The 16,495-nt window shown below is 38.3% G+C and overlaps 1 protein-coding gene across 3 annotated transcripts in view; it reads left to right on the top strand.

The window, feature by feature from the left end:
• The first annotated feature begins 934 nt into the window (after positions 1-934).
• PEX5L (peroxisomal biogenesis factor 5 like) overlaps positions 935-16,495 on the top strand; it is a 251,762-nt gene continuing 236,201 nt past the window's right edge. For all 3 annotated transcript variants that reach the window (XM_067738136.1, XM_067738133.1, XM_067738134.1), the window contains exon 1: positions 935-1,392. In XM_067738136.1, the coding sequence (XP_067594237.1) occupies positions 1,372-1,392 (21 nt within the window). In that variant the 5' untranslated portion in view covers positions 935-1,371. The remainder of the gene's footprint in view (positions 1,393-16,495) is intronic.

Here is a 16,495-nt window from a genome sequence, read left to right as displayed (position 1 = left end):
TATGCAAGATTTGGGGGATTATATCATGTTGTATATAATTTGGGGGACATGTTGTGTGATTGGAGATCTTTTTACCAACAAAAGTAGGTAATCACAGTATACACACATACACCAGCACGTGGTGTGTGTATGTGTATGTATATACATTTATAATGTAAACATTACATCAAACTATCCACTCTCTTCGACTTGAGACATATTTAAATGCACTCTACCTATATATTACATAGTAAACACCCTTTCATTCAACAAATATTTATAGGGTGCCTGACATGTGCCAGGAGGTACTGTACTATGCCCTGACACACCCGTGCAAAAACAGATACATTCCTTCCCCAAATATCCCTGATCTCATGGAAATAACATTGTATATATAGAGACAGACAATAAATATATAAAATATACAGGATGTTAGGTGATGTTAAGTGCTAGAGAGAAAAACAAATCGTGGAAGGCCCTTAGGGACTGGAGTTTGCAATTTCAGGGTAGTCAGCAATGAATTAGGGGTGGGGTGAGTGGGGAGAGGCTTAATTCACCGATTGACAGGGAGGTAACTTGTGAGAGCTGAATCAGAACAGAAGTAAACTCTTCGGAAACCCCCGCGGTCAGCGTATTGTCTGTAGGATGATGGGCTTAGTCGGAATTGATGGCTCCTGGAGAGACAATACATATATATTCCTCCTACTTTTCTTGCAACTAGCCGCCAGCTCCGCTGGAATCTCCCTAGAAGCCGAAGCCGCACCTGAACACCTGGTAAGACCACCACCGCCCGCGGGCACTTAGCCGCCACGTGCGCGCGTTCCCGATCACGCGCGCAGGGGGGCGCGCGCCTGCCTCGGCCGCTCCCGGTGCCCGCTGGGAACGCGCGCGCGCGTGCCCGGCCCCGCGGCCTCTCGGCAGGGACGCGGCCGGGAGGGCGGCGCGCGCACCGCTCGGCAGCTGCGGCAGCGGCGGCGGCGGCTGGTGTGGGCGCTCACGTCAGGGCTGGGAGGAGGAAAGGGTTCGCTGTGGAAAGAGTGAGAGAGACATGAGGCAGCCAGGCAGGAAGCGAGAAAGTGTTCGGCGGAGAAGGAGTGAGTTTTAGAGACGCCCGGCGAGCAGGACCTGCGCCTGCGGGAGAGCGTGGCCGCCTGGGCTCCTCGCCTCCTCTGCGTGCTCTCCTGTGTCCGCTTTCAGAACCCCGAGCGAAGAACAGTTCCCGGCAGCCCGCAGCGCTGTCAAGGGGCCGCCGCCGGCCAGGCTACCTGGAGCCTTGACCTGGCTCAGGGGCACCCTCTGAGAACCCATCTTCTCCCCTCTGTTGGTGTGCAAGTCAACACGGGGGGGAAAGCATCCGGCAGCCTCAGGGAGCCCTAAAGAAGCTGAAGCAGAATGTACCAGGGACACATGCAGGTAAGACATTTCCATCGAACTGGATAGGGATCTTGGGGACTAATATAGGAGCCAGGGGGTTCACCAAGTTACTGTGGTCAAGTGCTGCCTTCATACAGTTCAACAAGTGAAGTGGTGTGACGTGACCATAACATTTCAGTCCGGTGCTATAGGTAAAACTAGACGGGTTTCTGTGGGAGAAGGGGAGGAAGGACCTCAGAACTTTGACTGGGAAGTTTGTTTTCTGTGCATTCCCTGAGCCTGTTTCTTTAAGCAAGATCAAGGAATCCAAAAAGAGGAAACCTGGAGATGACCGTGTTTCCGTTGTAATCCTATTGATGCAACTCGGCATGTATGTCAACTGAAGGGCAAACAATAATAGGAAAGACAAAGCTTTTCCTATATCATCTGCAAAGGTTTCTTGGCAGTTGGAACACTTTGCCACTTTCGTATTATTTTTTAAAGTGATAATTTTTTAAATGGTTTGTGCTGTATTTTCCCCCTTCAGATGATGGGACATTGTCACCTATCCCTATAGTCACAGGATGACTTAGGAGGATGAATTTCAAACATATCCAAGAGGCTCTAATGTTTTTCAGGGGAGGTACTGTCTCTGGTTTTTAAAACTCATCTGAGCTGAGCCACTGCTTCTCTACTCTCTTGGGCAAGATTACTTTAACCTTGATTCCAGTTCTCATTCACATGTTTGGTTCTTCCTTATAAAGGCAGGTGTATTCTTTGAGGGGAAAAAAATGAAATACTAACTCAGCTTCCTAAAGTATAAACTGAGCTCTTTTTTTACTGTTCCTAAATGCTTTAGTCGTGGACTTAATGTTTGGGCTTCCTTTCCATTACAAAGATGGTCAAATACAGTTATATGTGGTGCTTTCACCCTGGTGTGTAATGTGTATGAATACTGAGGATGTTACTTCTGTGTCTTTAGAGCAATTTAAAATAGATAAATTAACATGTTACTGCATTTGTGACTTAGTATTACCCAATATTTAATTTCTGAGTCTTTGGGGAAATTCTTTTGTCTTATAAATTATTTTTATATAAAATGGTATTGTATCATATTCCTAAGTTTTGTAAGAATTCTGAATCAGCACTATCAGAATTCTAAAAGCATTTCCCGTATTACTGACATCATCCTGTTTTGAAAATTATTAATAGAATTATATCACAGTTGTTGGACAATAATTAGTGCCTGAAGTATATTTCTAAATATAAACAATAAATACGATCTGCATGTTTCTTATTAAAGCTACACTAATTGGAAAGTTTAGTAACAAAGAAGCATTCAAACAATCACAGCTAAAAAATTTAACAAAGGATTATTACCATAGCTCTATGTTTCATCTTCACCCAATAATGATACTTATAATTTTATGTATTATCTATTTATTATCCCTAAACAGTTTCTCCACAGCAGTAAAAATAGGAAGATTTTAACAAATGGAGTCAGTCTTCAGAAAATTGCTCATTCACACAAAATTCATAATTGACTACTTGGGCAATTTACTGAAACTTTCCACATTATTTTTTGTTTGAAAATATGTTTTTGTGAATGAAGAATTGAAGCAACAATCTGGTAAACTCAGGCACCCCCAAAACAATTTAAACTAAATTTTCTGAATACTTCAAGGATTGATGTTACTGAAACTTGAATTGTCTAGAATAATGTCTGAGGGTTTCATTTCACTTTGAGAGAATAGACAAAATGTAAGACTCTGCATATGATCCTGCCTTAATGTTTTTTGCTTGTGTACTGCTATAACAGCAAATATGATGGCTTGCAGTAAAACTTACAAATCTTTGCTGCCAAGCTTAGCTTGGAAACATTACTAAATATTGTAATCAATATGCTTGCCAAAATTTCAGAGCACAGTACTTTTTTCCTTTTTACTATTGACCACTGATGTTAACTTCTAAGGCTTTAATAGTTTAGTAGCTATTAAATGATACGATCATCTGAGTGGGAATGCCCTACCCCCCAAAAAACCACTTATTTCAATCTGATTTATAATATAGTTACTTGCTGACATTTTAAAACCCCGGTCTCTTTCCCAGAGAATAGTATTTAGCCTATAGACAAAATCTCCATTGTGTTGGTACATTTACATTAAATAAAGAATCTTTCCTTATCAGAGACAGTATCATCTTCCTGTGCGTACCTGACTCTAATCACAAGGGAGAAGCAGCACAGCCCAAATACTCCAAAATATTTGTGATTTAAAATCTGGATACATATTTGGTAAAGTGGACCAGGGATGAGCAGATTTACTAACATTTCTGCCGACTTTGGAGTTCATTTGAAACACTGGTGTTACTTGGCTGATACCTTAAAACAGGAGTGAAACAGAAAATATTGGCAATCATTAGCTCTGCCTTCTAATTCTACTCTTTTCTGTATCCAAGAGATTTTAAAATAAAATGCTTTGTAAATAGGCAGTCTGAGTGGGGAGGTGTTCACATGAAGTCTTAAAAAATAGTCTGATTTAAAACTCCTGTAGTGCCTTTGTTTCTGCAGCTTAACGATTTTGTAAATAAAGTCTATTAATTCTTATACATATGTCTAATTCATCCAGTTTATTATAGAAATTGAATTCATTTTAGAAGCCACAATATTTTAAAATCACACATTTAGTTTACTCTGCTAGTTCATTAGAAGATAAAAGTTGACATCTATTACAGATAGATAGCACAGCATAGTAGTGTAGATTTCTTGGTTTCAAAGTGAATGCCACAGGTATATTTCTTAGGAGTAGGGCCCCAGAGTTGTGCTGTTTTCCAAGTGCCTCAGCAATTATTTCCAAGGGGAATTCATCACCTCAGCAACTTAAGCAAATGTTGTTTCTTTAGTGACTTATAGATTTACTTCTTTTTCCCTTTTGACCAGGGGGCCAATGGTGTTTAAATGCACTTTAGCATCAGTTCTAACCAACTTCCTGTTTCTCATAGATGACCTGTGATCTTAATCCCTCCAGTACAGCTGTGTGCTCTGCACTGCGATGCTTATTTGTATATGGCCATATGAGTTAACACTGCCAATTAGAGCAAAATAATTACATGTCTCTGAATGTTCCCTTAGCCAAACCTTTTATCTGAAATGGTATAAATACAAGGCAATATAATTTCAATTTTGAACTAAGATTTTCTTATTTTTAATAAAGGATCCCCAGTAGTATTTTTTGTTACAAAAGAAAGTTATTTCAGAAGACAATCAAAAAAAAAAATCTATTCGTAATTTTAACTGATCTTTATTATAGGCATTGAAAACAGACTTTTTTTGACTTATTCAAGCCTGCTGAGGAAAAATTCCACACCCTCTGGCTTCACAAGACATTAATTAAGAAAATTTAAATGACAAAAATTATAAAATTATTAACACTTCAAAGAGTAGCCATTTATTTGTCTTCCCCCAAAGGGGTTTTGTGTTTTTATTTACGACTTTACTTAAGCTTTTAAAAAAAATTTTTCATGAAGGGGAACAGCTTGGATAACATAAATTATGTTAATACATTAGATCTGGCCACTGGAGACTCATTTGGTTCACTAGAAACAACGAACATAGGAAGCCAGTCCAAAGTAAGGGCATAGAATGTTTTTCAACATCTATAACAGCAGTTTGTCATAACTGATACCTAAAGCAAAATTGTAAAGTAGGTAATATTTGTCATGGATACTTGCACTTTTCTAAAAGATCCATTTTTCCCCTCCTGATGCCACCATTTTCTATCCTGTGTCATTTCTTTATCAACCCTTTGCTAACAAAAATATAATTAATACCAATATACCACACACATACACACACACACCATATTTGCATTTTTAGAGGAAAATCTTGGAAAATTAGGAGTTTTTTTGCAGGGGAGGGTTCTGTTTTAAGGAGCATGAGGTAATGCCGGCCTAGGGCTGAGGTTGATTTTGTTGATTTGGTCATGGATAGCTACTGCCCTCCCCTCCCCTCTCCCCCCACCAGCTCAAATAGTACCTGCCCTTCCTCCTCGAAGCCCTCCTATGAATGATAATCAGTATTAATACTCCTTGAATGAATTTATTTCAGACATGAATTTATTGTCTGAAATAGTATTAACTAGAACTCTATTGAAGGAAATTCATGTACGGTGAAGCTGATGTGCAAAATTATGACACGAGCTCCAGCGAGATTCCGAAGTGCCTTCCTATATATTTACAAGCAAATCATGCTTGGTATGAGAGTAATATTGAGCTTCTAGCACTTAAAAATTATAATACTTATGGTATAATATTGCTGAATACTTGATTAACCTGAAAATCTCATTCCCCAGCTATACCGGCCAACAGTTTACATTATAGACTTACTGTAAGAAACACAATATGTTCTTCCTAGATTTTGTTTATGGTTTATAAACATTCTTCCTAAAAACATGTGTTTGCAAGAAAAAATTCTAGCATACAAATGTTTTGACTATAAAACATTTCTAAAGGAAAGAATAAGAAAAGGTTAAAACAGAACTTGTTAATTTTAAAATCTTGAATCTCTAGTATTACCGCTGCCAACCTAAGAAACGTTAAGATGTGATGCACCATGTAGTCAAAACATCTGGCAGCCTGCTTTTTTACACTTTTTATTGAGATCTCATGTTGCCAACACAGGCATAAGTTAGAGCCGTTGAAAGATTTTATATTCTAGAATTAATTTCTTGATACATTTATGTAATAACTGGTGTGCATTTCCTTCACTAACAGTGAGGGCACACTACAGCCTAATGTTTCCTTATGGGACCTAAATCCAATCTGAGTGTTTGGCGACATCTAAACATGATGTCATTTCAAATACACCAATAAGGAAAATGGGGTTGCCAAGTTTCTGAAATATGAAACCTTTTTATGATTCAGACTTTGTAGAAGGAAAAAAATCACCTTGAACTATAGCATGTAACCCACGGATCAGAGACCAGATGCTGTGAATTGGGGGTTACATTTCTCTCAATGACCCCTTCCTTCATCTTCACCTCACCCACTTCCCACCCCTCCTCACCCATGCCATCTCCTTTACCAGGGATACCAAACGGAAGACTTTTTCCCAGCCTGTTAAGAAAGATTTGTATATCTTATATATTATTATATTTTACAGAATATAAACAGGAAGATAGCTAATACCCTATTGGTTAAATATCAAGACCATGGCTAATTGTTCAGAGCCCAGAGTCTAATATAGCACACTGCCAGTATTGTCATATAATGTCATTTTTTTTCTTTTATAAATACGTTATTTGTGACAGAGGTGACACCAGCGTTGCAGGAGGAGAATGTTCTTTGTCAATCAATGATTCTTGGTCTGTCTCTATTGATTGATTTTTATCTTCATTATGGGCTGTGTTTTCCTGCTTCTTTGTATGCCTGGTACTTTTTGATTGGATGCCAGACATTGCGAATCTTACATTGTTGGGTGCTGGATATTTTTTAATTCCTTCTTTTTTTAAGTTTTGTGTTTGGACACAACTACCATGGTTGGAAATGGTTTGATCATTTCAAGGTTTGCTTTTAAGAGTTTTTACATGATACTAGAAGCTACCAGAATTTTTTGGGATAGGGCTGACTTGTCCTGTCTTCTGAGGTAATATTCTTCTGAGTACTTTATCTGATGTCCCACTCATCAGGAGATTTCTTGACTTGGTTTTGGGCATGTGAACTCTTTATAGCCCTGTTTGAGCTCTAAGAAGTGCTCTGCCTGTTCCTTTCTGATGGTCTGAGGGTAGCTTCCTCACATACATGATCAGAACTCAGGGGAAGACTAGCGGGGGAAGCCTCTGCATGTCTTCAGAGCTCTCACTCTGTGCAGACTTCTCCCTAGCACTCTGCCCTGTATAGTCTAACACCTGGGCCTTCTCAAATCCTCCACTCTGTCTCCTCAACTTAGCGAGGATACCAGACATTTTGGGGTCCTCGCTTCCTACATTATGTCCTGGAAACTCTTTCCCGGCTGTAAGTAGGGCAATCACAGTGCTCACCTTATTTGTTTCCCTTCTCTCAGGGATCCTGTGAGGCCTTTCTTCCCAGTGTTTAAAAATCATTGTTTTGTATATTTTGTCTGTTTTTTTCCCCAGTTTTATTGAGACATAATTGGCATACATCACTGTGTAAGTTTAAAGCATACAACATGATGGTTTGACTTACATATATTGTGACACAACAGGTTCGGCTACTGTCCATCTTCTTATGTAGATACAATAAAAAGAAAGAAGGGAAAAAGGAAGAACATTTCTTCCTTGTGATGAGAGCTCTTAGGTTTTACTCTAACTTTCCTATATATCATCCAGCAATATTAGCTGTAGTCATCAGGTTGTACATTACCTCCCTAATACTTATTTATCTTATGACTGGAAGTTTGTGCCTTTTGACCACCTTCCTCCAATTCCCCCTCCAATTCCCCCTCCTTCACCTCTGCCTTAGGTAATGGCAAGTCTGATCTCTTTTTCTGAGTTTGTTTATTTGTTCTTAGATTCCACATGTAAGTGAGATCATACAGTATTTGCCTATCTCTGACTGACTTATTTCACTTAGCATAATGCCTTGAAAGTCCATCCATGTTGTCACAAATAGTATGATGTCCTCATTTTTTATGGCTGAGTAATAATCCATTGTGTGTGTATATATATATATATATATATATATATATATATACCACAACTTCTTTAGCCATTCATCCACCAGTGGACACTTCAGTTGTTTTCATGTCTTAGCAATTGTAAATAATGCTGCTAGGAATGTGGGTGTGCAGATATTTTTTGAGTTACTGTTTTTGTTTCCTTTGGATATATTCCCAGAAGTGGAATTGCTGGATCACATAGTAGTTCTATTTTTAAGGATCCTCCATATTGTTTTCCTAGTCACCATACCAATTTGCAATCCCACCAACAGTGCGCAACAATTCCCTTTTCTCCACATCCACGCCGGCATTTGTTATTTCTTGTTTTTTGGATGATGGCCATTCTAACAGACGTGAGGTGATATCTCATTGTGGTTTTAATTTGCTTTTCCCTAACGCCTAGTGATGTTGAGCATCTTTTCATGTACGTGTAGCCTTTCTTCTATCTTGTTTGGAGAATTGTCTATTCAGGTCCTTTGCCCATTTTTAATTGGGTTATTTGGTTAATTTGCTGTAAGTTCTTTATATTTTTTTAATATTAACCCTTTATCAGATATATGTTTTACAAATTTTTTTCCAGTTATATAGGTTTTCTTTTTACTTTGTTCATGGTTTCTTTTGCTGTGCAGAAGCTTTTTTACTTTGATGTAGTCCCACTTGTTTATTTTTTATTTTGTTCTTTGTGCTTTAGGTGTCATATTCTCATTTTTGACTGATTCTTATTAGTACCAATATACTACTTCTCCTATTAAAACTCCATTAGATACAGACCATTATTATTCTCCATGTGAGATTTCACTAGATTGATCATCTTTGTTATTTTTAGATAATGACCATTAAAAATTTCACAGATGAAAAATAATGAGTTCATTTAGGTAGGAAGAGGCTGCTTATCCACTATTTCATTCAAGAGAAACACACACAGGGCTTCCCTGGTGGCGCAGTGGTTGAGAGTCCGCCTGCCGATGCAGGGGGACACGGGTTCGTGCCCCGGTCCGGGAAGATCCCACATGCCGCGGAGCAGCTGGGCCCGTGAGCCATGGCCGCTGAGCCTGCGCGTCCAGAGCCTGTGCTCTGCAGCGGGCGAGGCCACAGCAGTGAGAAGCCCGCATACCGCAACAAAAAAAAAAAAAAAGGAGAGAAACACACAGAACTCTGCCAACAGCTCTGAAATGGGGTGAACCTAAGCCAAGTAGGAGAGTTTGCATTGCAGGTGCATACACAACTCCCCAAAGCTCCTCTTCATGCATGGATACCCCTGAGAAACCAGACAAACTCTGTAAGTGGGAGGTGGTGTAGCAAAAACTTTTTCTTCCAACAGAATGCCATATGGTCATCTATAAATCATGGAGATTCCAAGAGCTGATTGGTGCTGTTGTGATGCCAGATGCTAGATATCTACCTAGGGATCCACAAAATTCCCACTCCTACACAGCCTCTTAAAAATTATGCAGTTTTTAAAGCAACTGGTGTGGTAGAAGAATTCAGAACCATTTCATATGAGTAATGATAGGAGGAACTGGGGCTGTTTAGCTTGGAAAGTAAAGACTCGAGGAGACCATGATGACTTTATATAAATATATGAAGGATTATTATGTAAGAAGGGGATAGAATTACTCTGTACATCCTTGAGGGTTAAAACTGGTATCATATCAGGGTGAGGTAAAAAGTTTCCTCGAGGCAACGACAATAAGAAGACGCTGGATACAGTACCCAGTTCTCACTGTGGTGAGCTGCCTGCTTGGAAATGGAAGAGGCCAAGAGTGAAGGGGGAGCTGAATGTGAACAGAGCACAGTGACCCTGTGCACACGCAGGCCTCTGACCTGAGACCATTATGCCTGTGGACGAAATCCAGTGAAAAGCACCGTGAGATGGCATGTGTGTTTGTGTGTGCATGTCTGTGTGTCCCACCAAAAATGGTTATAGTTGACTGAAGTAAGGACCTATAATAAGCAAAACCCAGTATGTCCTGGGGGGAATATTCCCTGGTTCTCTGAAAGTATATGGGTGAGCATCAGACAGAGCCATGCCAGTACCATGATGCAAAGTGATCAAAAATAGTGAAAGGTCAGAAAATATGGAACCTCTTCAAGAAGATGAGAAAGAGGAAAACATTTAAACATCATAACATGAAGCTGCTAGAGGTGCAAAACATCTTTTTACTTCCTTTCACATGGGTGTTAACTGTAACCTACATGCTTATATGGAATGGTATCCTCTGATCATGCAGGGACATAACATCTGATTGGACAGGTGATTATGTGCACATGAAACACCTGGGAGCTGATTAGAAATGCAGACTCTCAGGTCCCACTCCAGACCTACTGAATCAGAAACTGACTTTTCCAAGATACTCAGTGATTTATACGTACATTAACATTTAGGGTGTACTGATCTGAAAACATCTACGTAGAGAACAGGACCTGATCTATTGCACTGAGACCTTAGCAAAAAGTTAGATTCTTGGCTAGTTTTCTGACATCACAGAGGCACAATGAGGTACCTGAGAGAGGAGCTGGCAAGAGCAACTATCACAACTATGTTTGAATAAAATTTCTTTCTTATATTGATATCATAACCTCCGCCCAATTGGTTATAGTTTTTCCATCTGGGGAAAGCTCAGCAAACATATTATGTTCCATCTGAATAAAATAAGCCTTCAAATATTTAGAGAACTATTATGTCTTCATCCCATTAAATCTTTTCTTCTCCAAGATAAACAGCCCAGTTCACTTATCGTTTCTCATGATGACATTTCTAATGCTTAATGGCTCCACGAAAGTATGGCCTCGGAGCAAGACAAACTGCTCAAGATGTGATCTGACCATTGCCAAGCACTGTGAGATTATTTATCTCCTGGGAAAAACATCTACTCAGACAGCCTAAGACTGCTGTAGCATCTTTAGACTAAATTGTCCTCTAAATTGATCTGATGTTTCTATTCTCTGAATAACTTGGGAGTTATCTCACAGGTGTTAGGTCTTTATACCAGAATAATCTTGAATCCATACATGGATTAGAATATTCTAGGTTAACAGTTCCTTATGTCTCCAACAACTGCAGTAATATTCAGTTTTGAGGTCACAGAATGCTGAATTTGAAGGACTCTTGAAATTGTTTTGTTCAACCATTTCATTTCACTGATGAGGAAACTGAGGTCCGGTAAATAAGAGACTTGCTCAAAAGGTCCCATAAAACTTAGTTAGCAGAGCTAGTACTGTAATGAAAGCCTGCCTTATCCTAGTGTGCTATTCCCATTACACTTTTTACTCTTTATTTTGAATTACAATAAAAATCTAAGTGAAAAGTAAGCATTATAATAAACTACTAGATGTTCTCAAATATCCACGTGTTTGGCATTTAGTCACAAAAATTGATTTTTTCCTGCTTTTCGCTGTTAGTGTAACTATTTGATCTTTTTTTAATCTTCTATTTTCTTTTAATTTTTATTTGATATTGGAGCATAGTTGATGAACAATGTTGTGTTAGTTTCAGGTGTATAGCAAAGTGATTCAGTTATACATATACATGTATCTATTCTTTTTCAAATTCTTTTACCATTTAGGTTATTACAGAATATTGAGCAGCGTTACCTGTGCTATACATTAGGTCCTTGTTGTTTATCTATTTTAAATATAGCAGTGTGTACATGTCAATCTCAAACTCCCAGTCTCTCCCTCCCCCCCAACCCTTCCCCCCGGTAACCATAAGTTCATTCTCTAAGTCTGTGTGTCTGTTTCTGTTTTGTAAATAAGTTCTTTGTATCACTTTTTTTTAGTTTCCGCATATAAGTGATATCATATGTTATTTGTCTTTCTCTGTCTGACTTACTTCACCTTGTATGATAATCTCCAGGTCCATCCATGTTGCTGCAAATGGCATTATTTCATTCTTTTTAATGGCTGAGTAATATTCCATTGTATATATGCACCACATCTTCTTTATCCGTTCATCTGTCGATGGACACATAGGTTGCTTCCATGTCTTGGGTATTGTAAACAGTGCTGCAATGAACATTGGGGTGCATGTATCCTTTTGAACCATGTTTTTCTCCAGACATATGCCCAGGAGTGGGATTGCTGGATCATATGGTAGTTCTATTTTTAGTTTCTTAAGGAATCTACTAAAATTGAATATGTAAAACATCAAATAGTTTCTTAAGGAACCTATTTGATATTTTACATATTCAATTTTAGTAGTCATTTGTTTGGCTGACGGTGGAAGAAAGTCTGGTCTGTACGTCTGTTTTAAAAGTGGAATGGTGGGCTTCCCTGGTGGCGCAGTGGTTGAGAGTCTACCTGCTGATGCAGGGAACACGGGTTCGTGCCCCGGTCTGGGAAGATCCCACATGCCGTGGAGTGGCTGGGCCCGTGAGCCATGGCCGCTGAGCCTGCGCATCCGGAGCCTGTGCTCCGCAATGGGAGAGGCCACAGCAGTGAGAGGCCCGCGTACCGCAAAAAAGAAAAAAAAAAAAAAAGTGGAATGGAGTGCCATGAAAAGCTGTATCATTTTTATTTCCTAAAGGTGTTCCTCACTGTCTCTCCTTGGACTGACTAGATTGACCATTTGAGTAAACTGGTTTGATAGGTTCTTGGAACTAGTTGACTAAATATACAAGTAAAGCCATCAGGAGTTCTTAGTTGTAAGAAACAACTCAGAAAGCAGAAAACAATTCTGGCTCACTTAAGCATAAAGGGAATTTATTAGAAGTACATTTGGACAATTGAACGCATAGAAAGAATGATGAAGATAGAAAAATCACCATTTTTGCAAAAATCATAGTAAAAATTGATTCAAGCAAGAATAATGGTCAATGGATGCTAAATCTGAGGAAAGAGGCTGTTTGAGGAGAAACAGGATATTTATATAACGTCAAAATGTCATCCACATAAATTACAAAACAAAAAATCGTGCCTTTTCCATGGAGAAATTGCACACTAAGTTACCAAAATCAACATCATCAATAAGGTGATCAACTGGATGTCCATCTCTGGCTGCAATGCCCTGAGAAGGACACATCATTCCTATAATAGTACTGCTGAGGATGCACAACCTGAATATAATCATGAGAAAATCTCAGACAAACCTAAAATGAGGGATATTCTATAGAATAAGCAGATTATGTTTTTCAAAAATGTGAGTATCATGAAAAACAAGGAAAAACTGAGATGTTTACAAATTAAAAGAAGACAAAAGAGACAATGACAACTAAATGCAGTACGTGATAGTGGACTAGATCTTGGACTGGGAAAGAAAATTGTCATAAAGCACAGTGTGGCACAATTGATACTTGAATATGGAATAGATGTTAGATTAGTGTTATATGTGCTGATTTTGATAACTAAACTATGGCTGTGGCAAGAGAATATGTTTGTTCACAGGAAATACATGCTGCAGCATGAAGGGGCAAAGGGGCATAGTGCAGGTAACCTACTCTCAAGTGATTTGGAATACTGAAAATAATAATATGCATGATATAATTACATAGAGAGAGAGAATGCACAAACATAGCAAAATGTTAAAAATTGGTAAATCTGGGAAAAAGGGTATTATGGGAGTCCATTGTACTATTCTTGCAATTTTTCTGTAGGCTTGTGATTATTTCAAAATAAAAAGTTTTTTTTAATATTTTTAAAAAACACATTAGGATACTCACAGACTCCTAGAACTAGGCTCCAAATGGAGGGACCATGAAAACCCCATGTTGGAGCTTCAGCTGCTGCCCCCTCCCAGGATGAATGTTCTACCATGACTATGTGCCCCCAAAACTCAGTTCAAAGTGGGGTCAGGTGTAGCTGGTTGGTGGAACTGAGTCAACACATCCATACCGTATTTGCAAGGTAGTCTGGGAAAGTGCATTTCTGCTTACCACCAATATTCCAAAAGTGGACAGTTTCCCAAATATAGAGTTTAGATTTGAGAAAGTTAAAAAAATTAAAAAGCCAGTATCCACTATAACATGTTAGAGATATTGCTTGAAAGTAAAATAAACACCTCTCTATCTTGACCTAGCTAGAGTTCAATCGGCCTTGAGGGATAAGAGTTAAAAGAAAATAATTCTCTTTAAGTCCTGTGCTTATTTGGTACTACCTGCCGTTACATGCAGGCCTGCAGGAGAATACAGTAAAGCTAGAATATATTGGTTTATTAAATCACGCAGCAAAGAAGAGTAGAATGATCCCTCCATCATTCATCAGTGTCCATCTACTGCTCACTTCCAATCTTTTTGAGAAATTAGAAAGAGCCCTGTGAAGAATTTAGTAGTTAATCAGGGGATTAAAGTACATATCATGTACCTTAGTAATAAGAACATTTTTCCCTCCATACGCAGGAACTTAATGTGGAAAACTGGGCGCATTAGTGTTTCATATTCATCCAAAGAATGATTATAATCCAGATGCTCTATGCATTTGAGTCATTAATATTGATATGCAGCCTATTATATAAGCCTTTAGGAAGGTTATGTAAGACAAAAGAAAATGTTCTTAAGCTTGGGGCAAGATTAAATTAAAATAGAATCCTGGAGATGTAAATGTCTTTAGAGTTCACATAGCACAGCTTTGTCATTTCACATATGAGGAAACTGAGGGCTAGATCTTGATGGCCCAGACTTCTGGAATTAATAGCTTTCCCCAAAACTGAGGCGGGGAGCAGGGGGAAAGATGCTGAAAGGCTTTTGATGGCATGCATCAGACATTGCTTAATGATCTCTCACATTTGAAGAGGCTACAGAAACATACTGGTTAAGAGCTTGCGCTCAGTCTCAGACAGTCCCAAGTTCAAATCCTGGATTCACCACATACTATCTGTGGGATCTTGCTCTAATAACTTATCCTCTCTAAACCTCACTTTCCCCATCTATGGCAAGAATATAATAAATGTACCCATACGTTGTGATGACTTTGTAAGGATTAGCTCTTATGTTTTTTTTTAAATTGAAATACAGTTGATTTATAATGCTATGTTAATTTCTGCTGTACAGCAAAAAGATTCAGTTATACTTATATATACATTCTTTTTCTTATATTCTTCCATTATGGTTTATCACAGGATATTGAATATAGTTCTCTGTGCCATATAGTAGGACCTTGTTGTTTATCCATTCTATATATAAAAACTTATATCTGCTAACCGGAACCTCCCACTTCATCCCTCCCCCAACCCCTTCCCCCTTGGCAACCACCAGTCTCTTCTCTATCCATGATTCTGTTTCTGTTTCATGGATAGGTTCATTTGTGTCATATTTTAGGCTCCACATATAGGTGTGTATCATTTTTTTAGATTCCACATATAAGTGATGTCATATATTTGTCTGACTTACCTCACTTAGTATGATAATCTCTAGATCCATCCATGTTGCTGTAAATGGCATTATTTCATTCTTTTTCTATGGCTGAGTAATATTCCATTGTGTGTGTATATATATATGTGTGTGTGTATATATATATATATATATATATATATATATATATATATATATATATATATATATATACACACACACACACATACCATATCTTCTTTATCCATTTGTCAGTTGGTGGATATTTAGGTTGCTTCCATGTCTTGGCTATTGTATATAATGCTGCTATGAACGTTGGGGTGCATGTATCTTTTCAGATTACAGTTTTCATCTTTTCTGGATATGTATCCAGGAGTGGAATTGTTGGATCATATGGTAACTCTTTTTTAGTTTTTTAAGAAACCTCCAGACTGATCTCCAAAGTGGTTGCACCAATTTACATTCCCACCAATGTGTAGGAGGGTTCCCTTTTCTCCACACCCTCTCCATCATTATTATTTGTAGACTTTTTGATAATGGCCATTCTGACTGGTGTGAGGTGATAACCTCATTGTAGTTTTGATTTGCTTTTTTCTAATAATTAGAGATGTTGAGAATCTTTTCATGTGTCTATTGGCCATCTGTATTTCTTCTTTGGAGAAATCTCTATTTAGGTCTTCTGCCCATTTTTTGGTATTAAGCTGTATGAACTGTTTGTATGTTTTAGATATAAAGCCCTTATCAGTTGCGTCATGTGTAAATATTTTCTCTCATTCCATAGGTTGTCTTTTCATTTTGTTTATGGTTTCCTTTGCTGTGCAGAAGTTTATAAGTTTGATTAGGTCCCACTTATTTATTTTTGTTTCTATTTCCATTGCTCTAGGAGATGGATTCCAAAAAATATTGCCATGATTTATGTCAAAGAGTGTTCTGCCTATGTTTTCCTGTAGGAGCTTTATAGTATCCTGTCTTGCATTTAGGTCTTTAATCCATTTTGAGTTTATTTTTGTATATGGCGTTAGAGAATGTTCTAATTTCATTTTTTTACAGGTAGCTGTCCAGTTTTTCCAGCACCACTTATTGAAGAGACTGTCTTTTCTCCATTTTATATTCTTGCCTCCTTTGTCATGGATTAATTGACCATAAGTGCGTGGGTTTATTTCTGGGCTTTCTATCCTGTTCCATTGGTCTATGTGTCTGTTTTTGT

Source organism: Pseudorca crassidens, chromosome 5 (genome assembly GCF_039906515.1).
Source record: "Pseudorca crassidens isolate mPseCra1 chromosome 5, mPseCra1.hap1, whole genome shotgun sequence".
In the NCBI taxonomy this organism is placed as follows: Eukaryota; Metazoa; Chordata; class Mammalia; order Artiodactyla; family Delphinidae; genus Pseudorca; species Pseudorca crassidens.
Note: the sequence above shows the minus strand (reverse complement) of the source record. Positions and strands in the feature narration are given on the sequence as shown.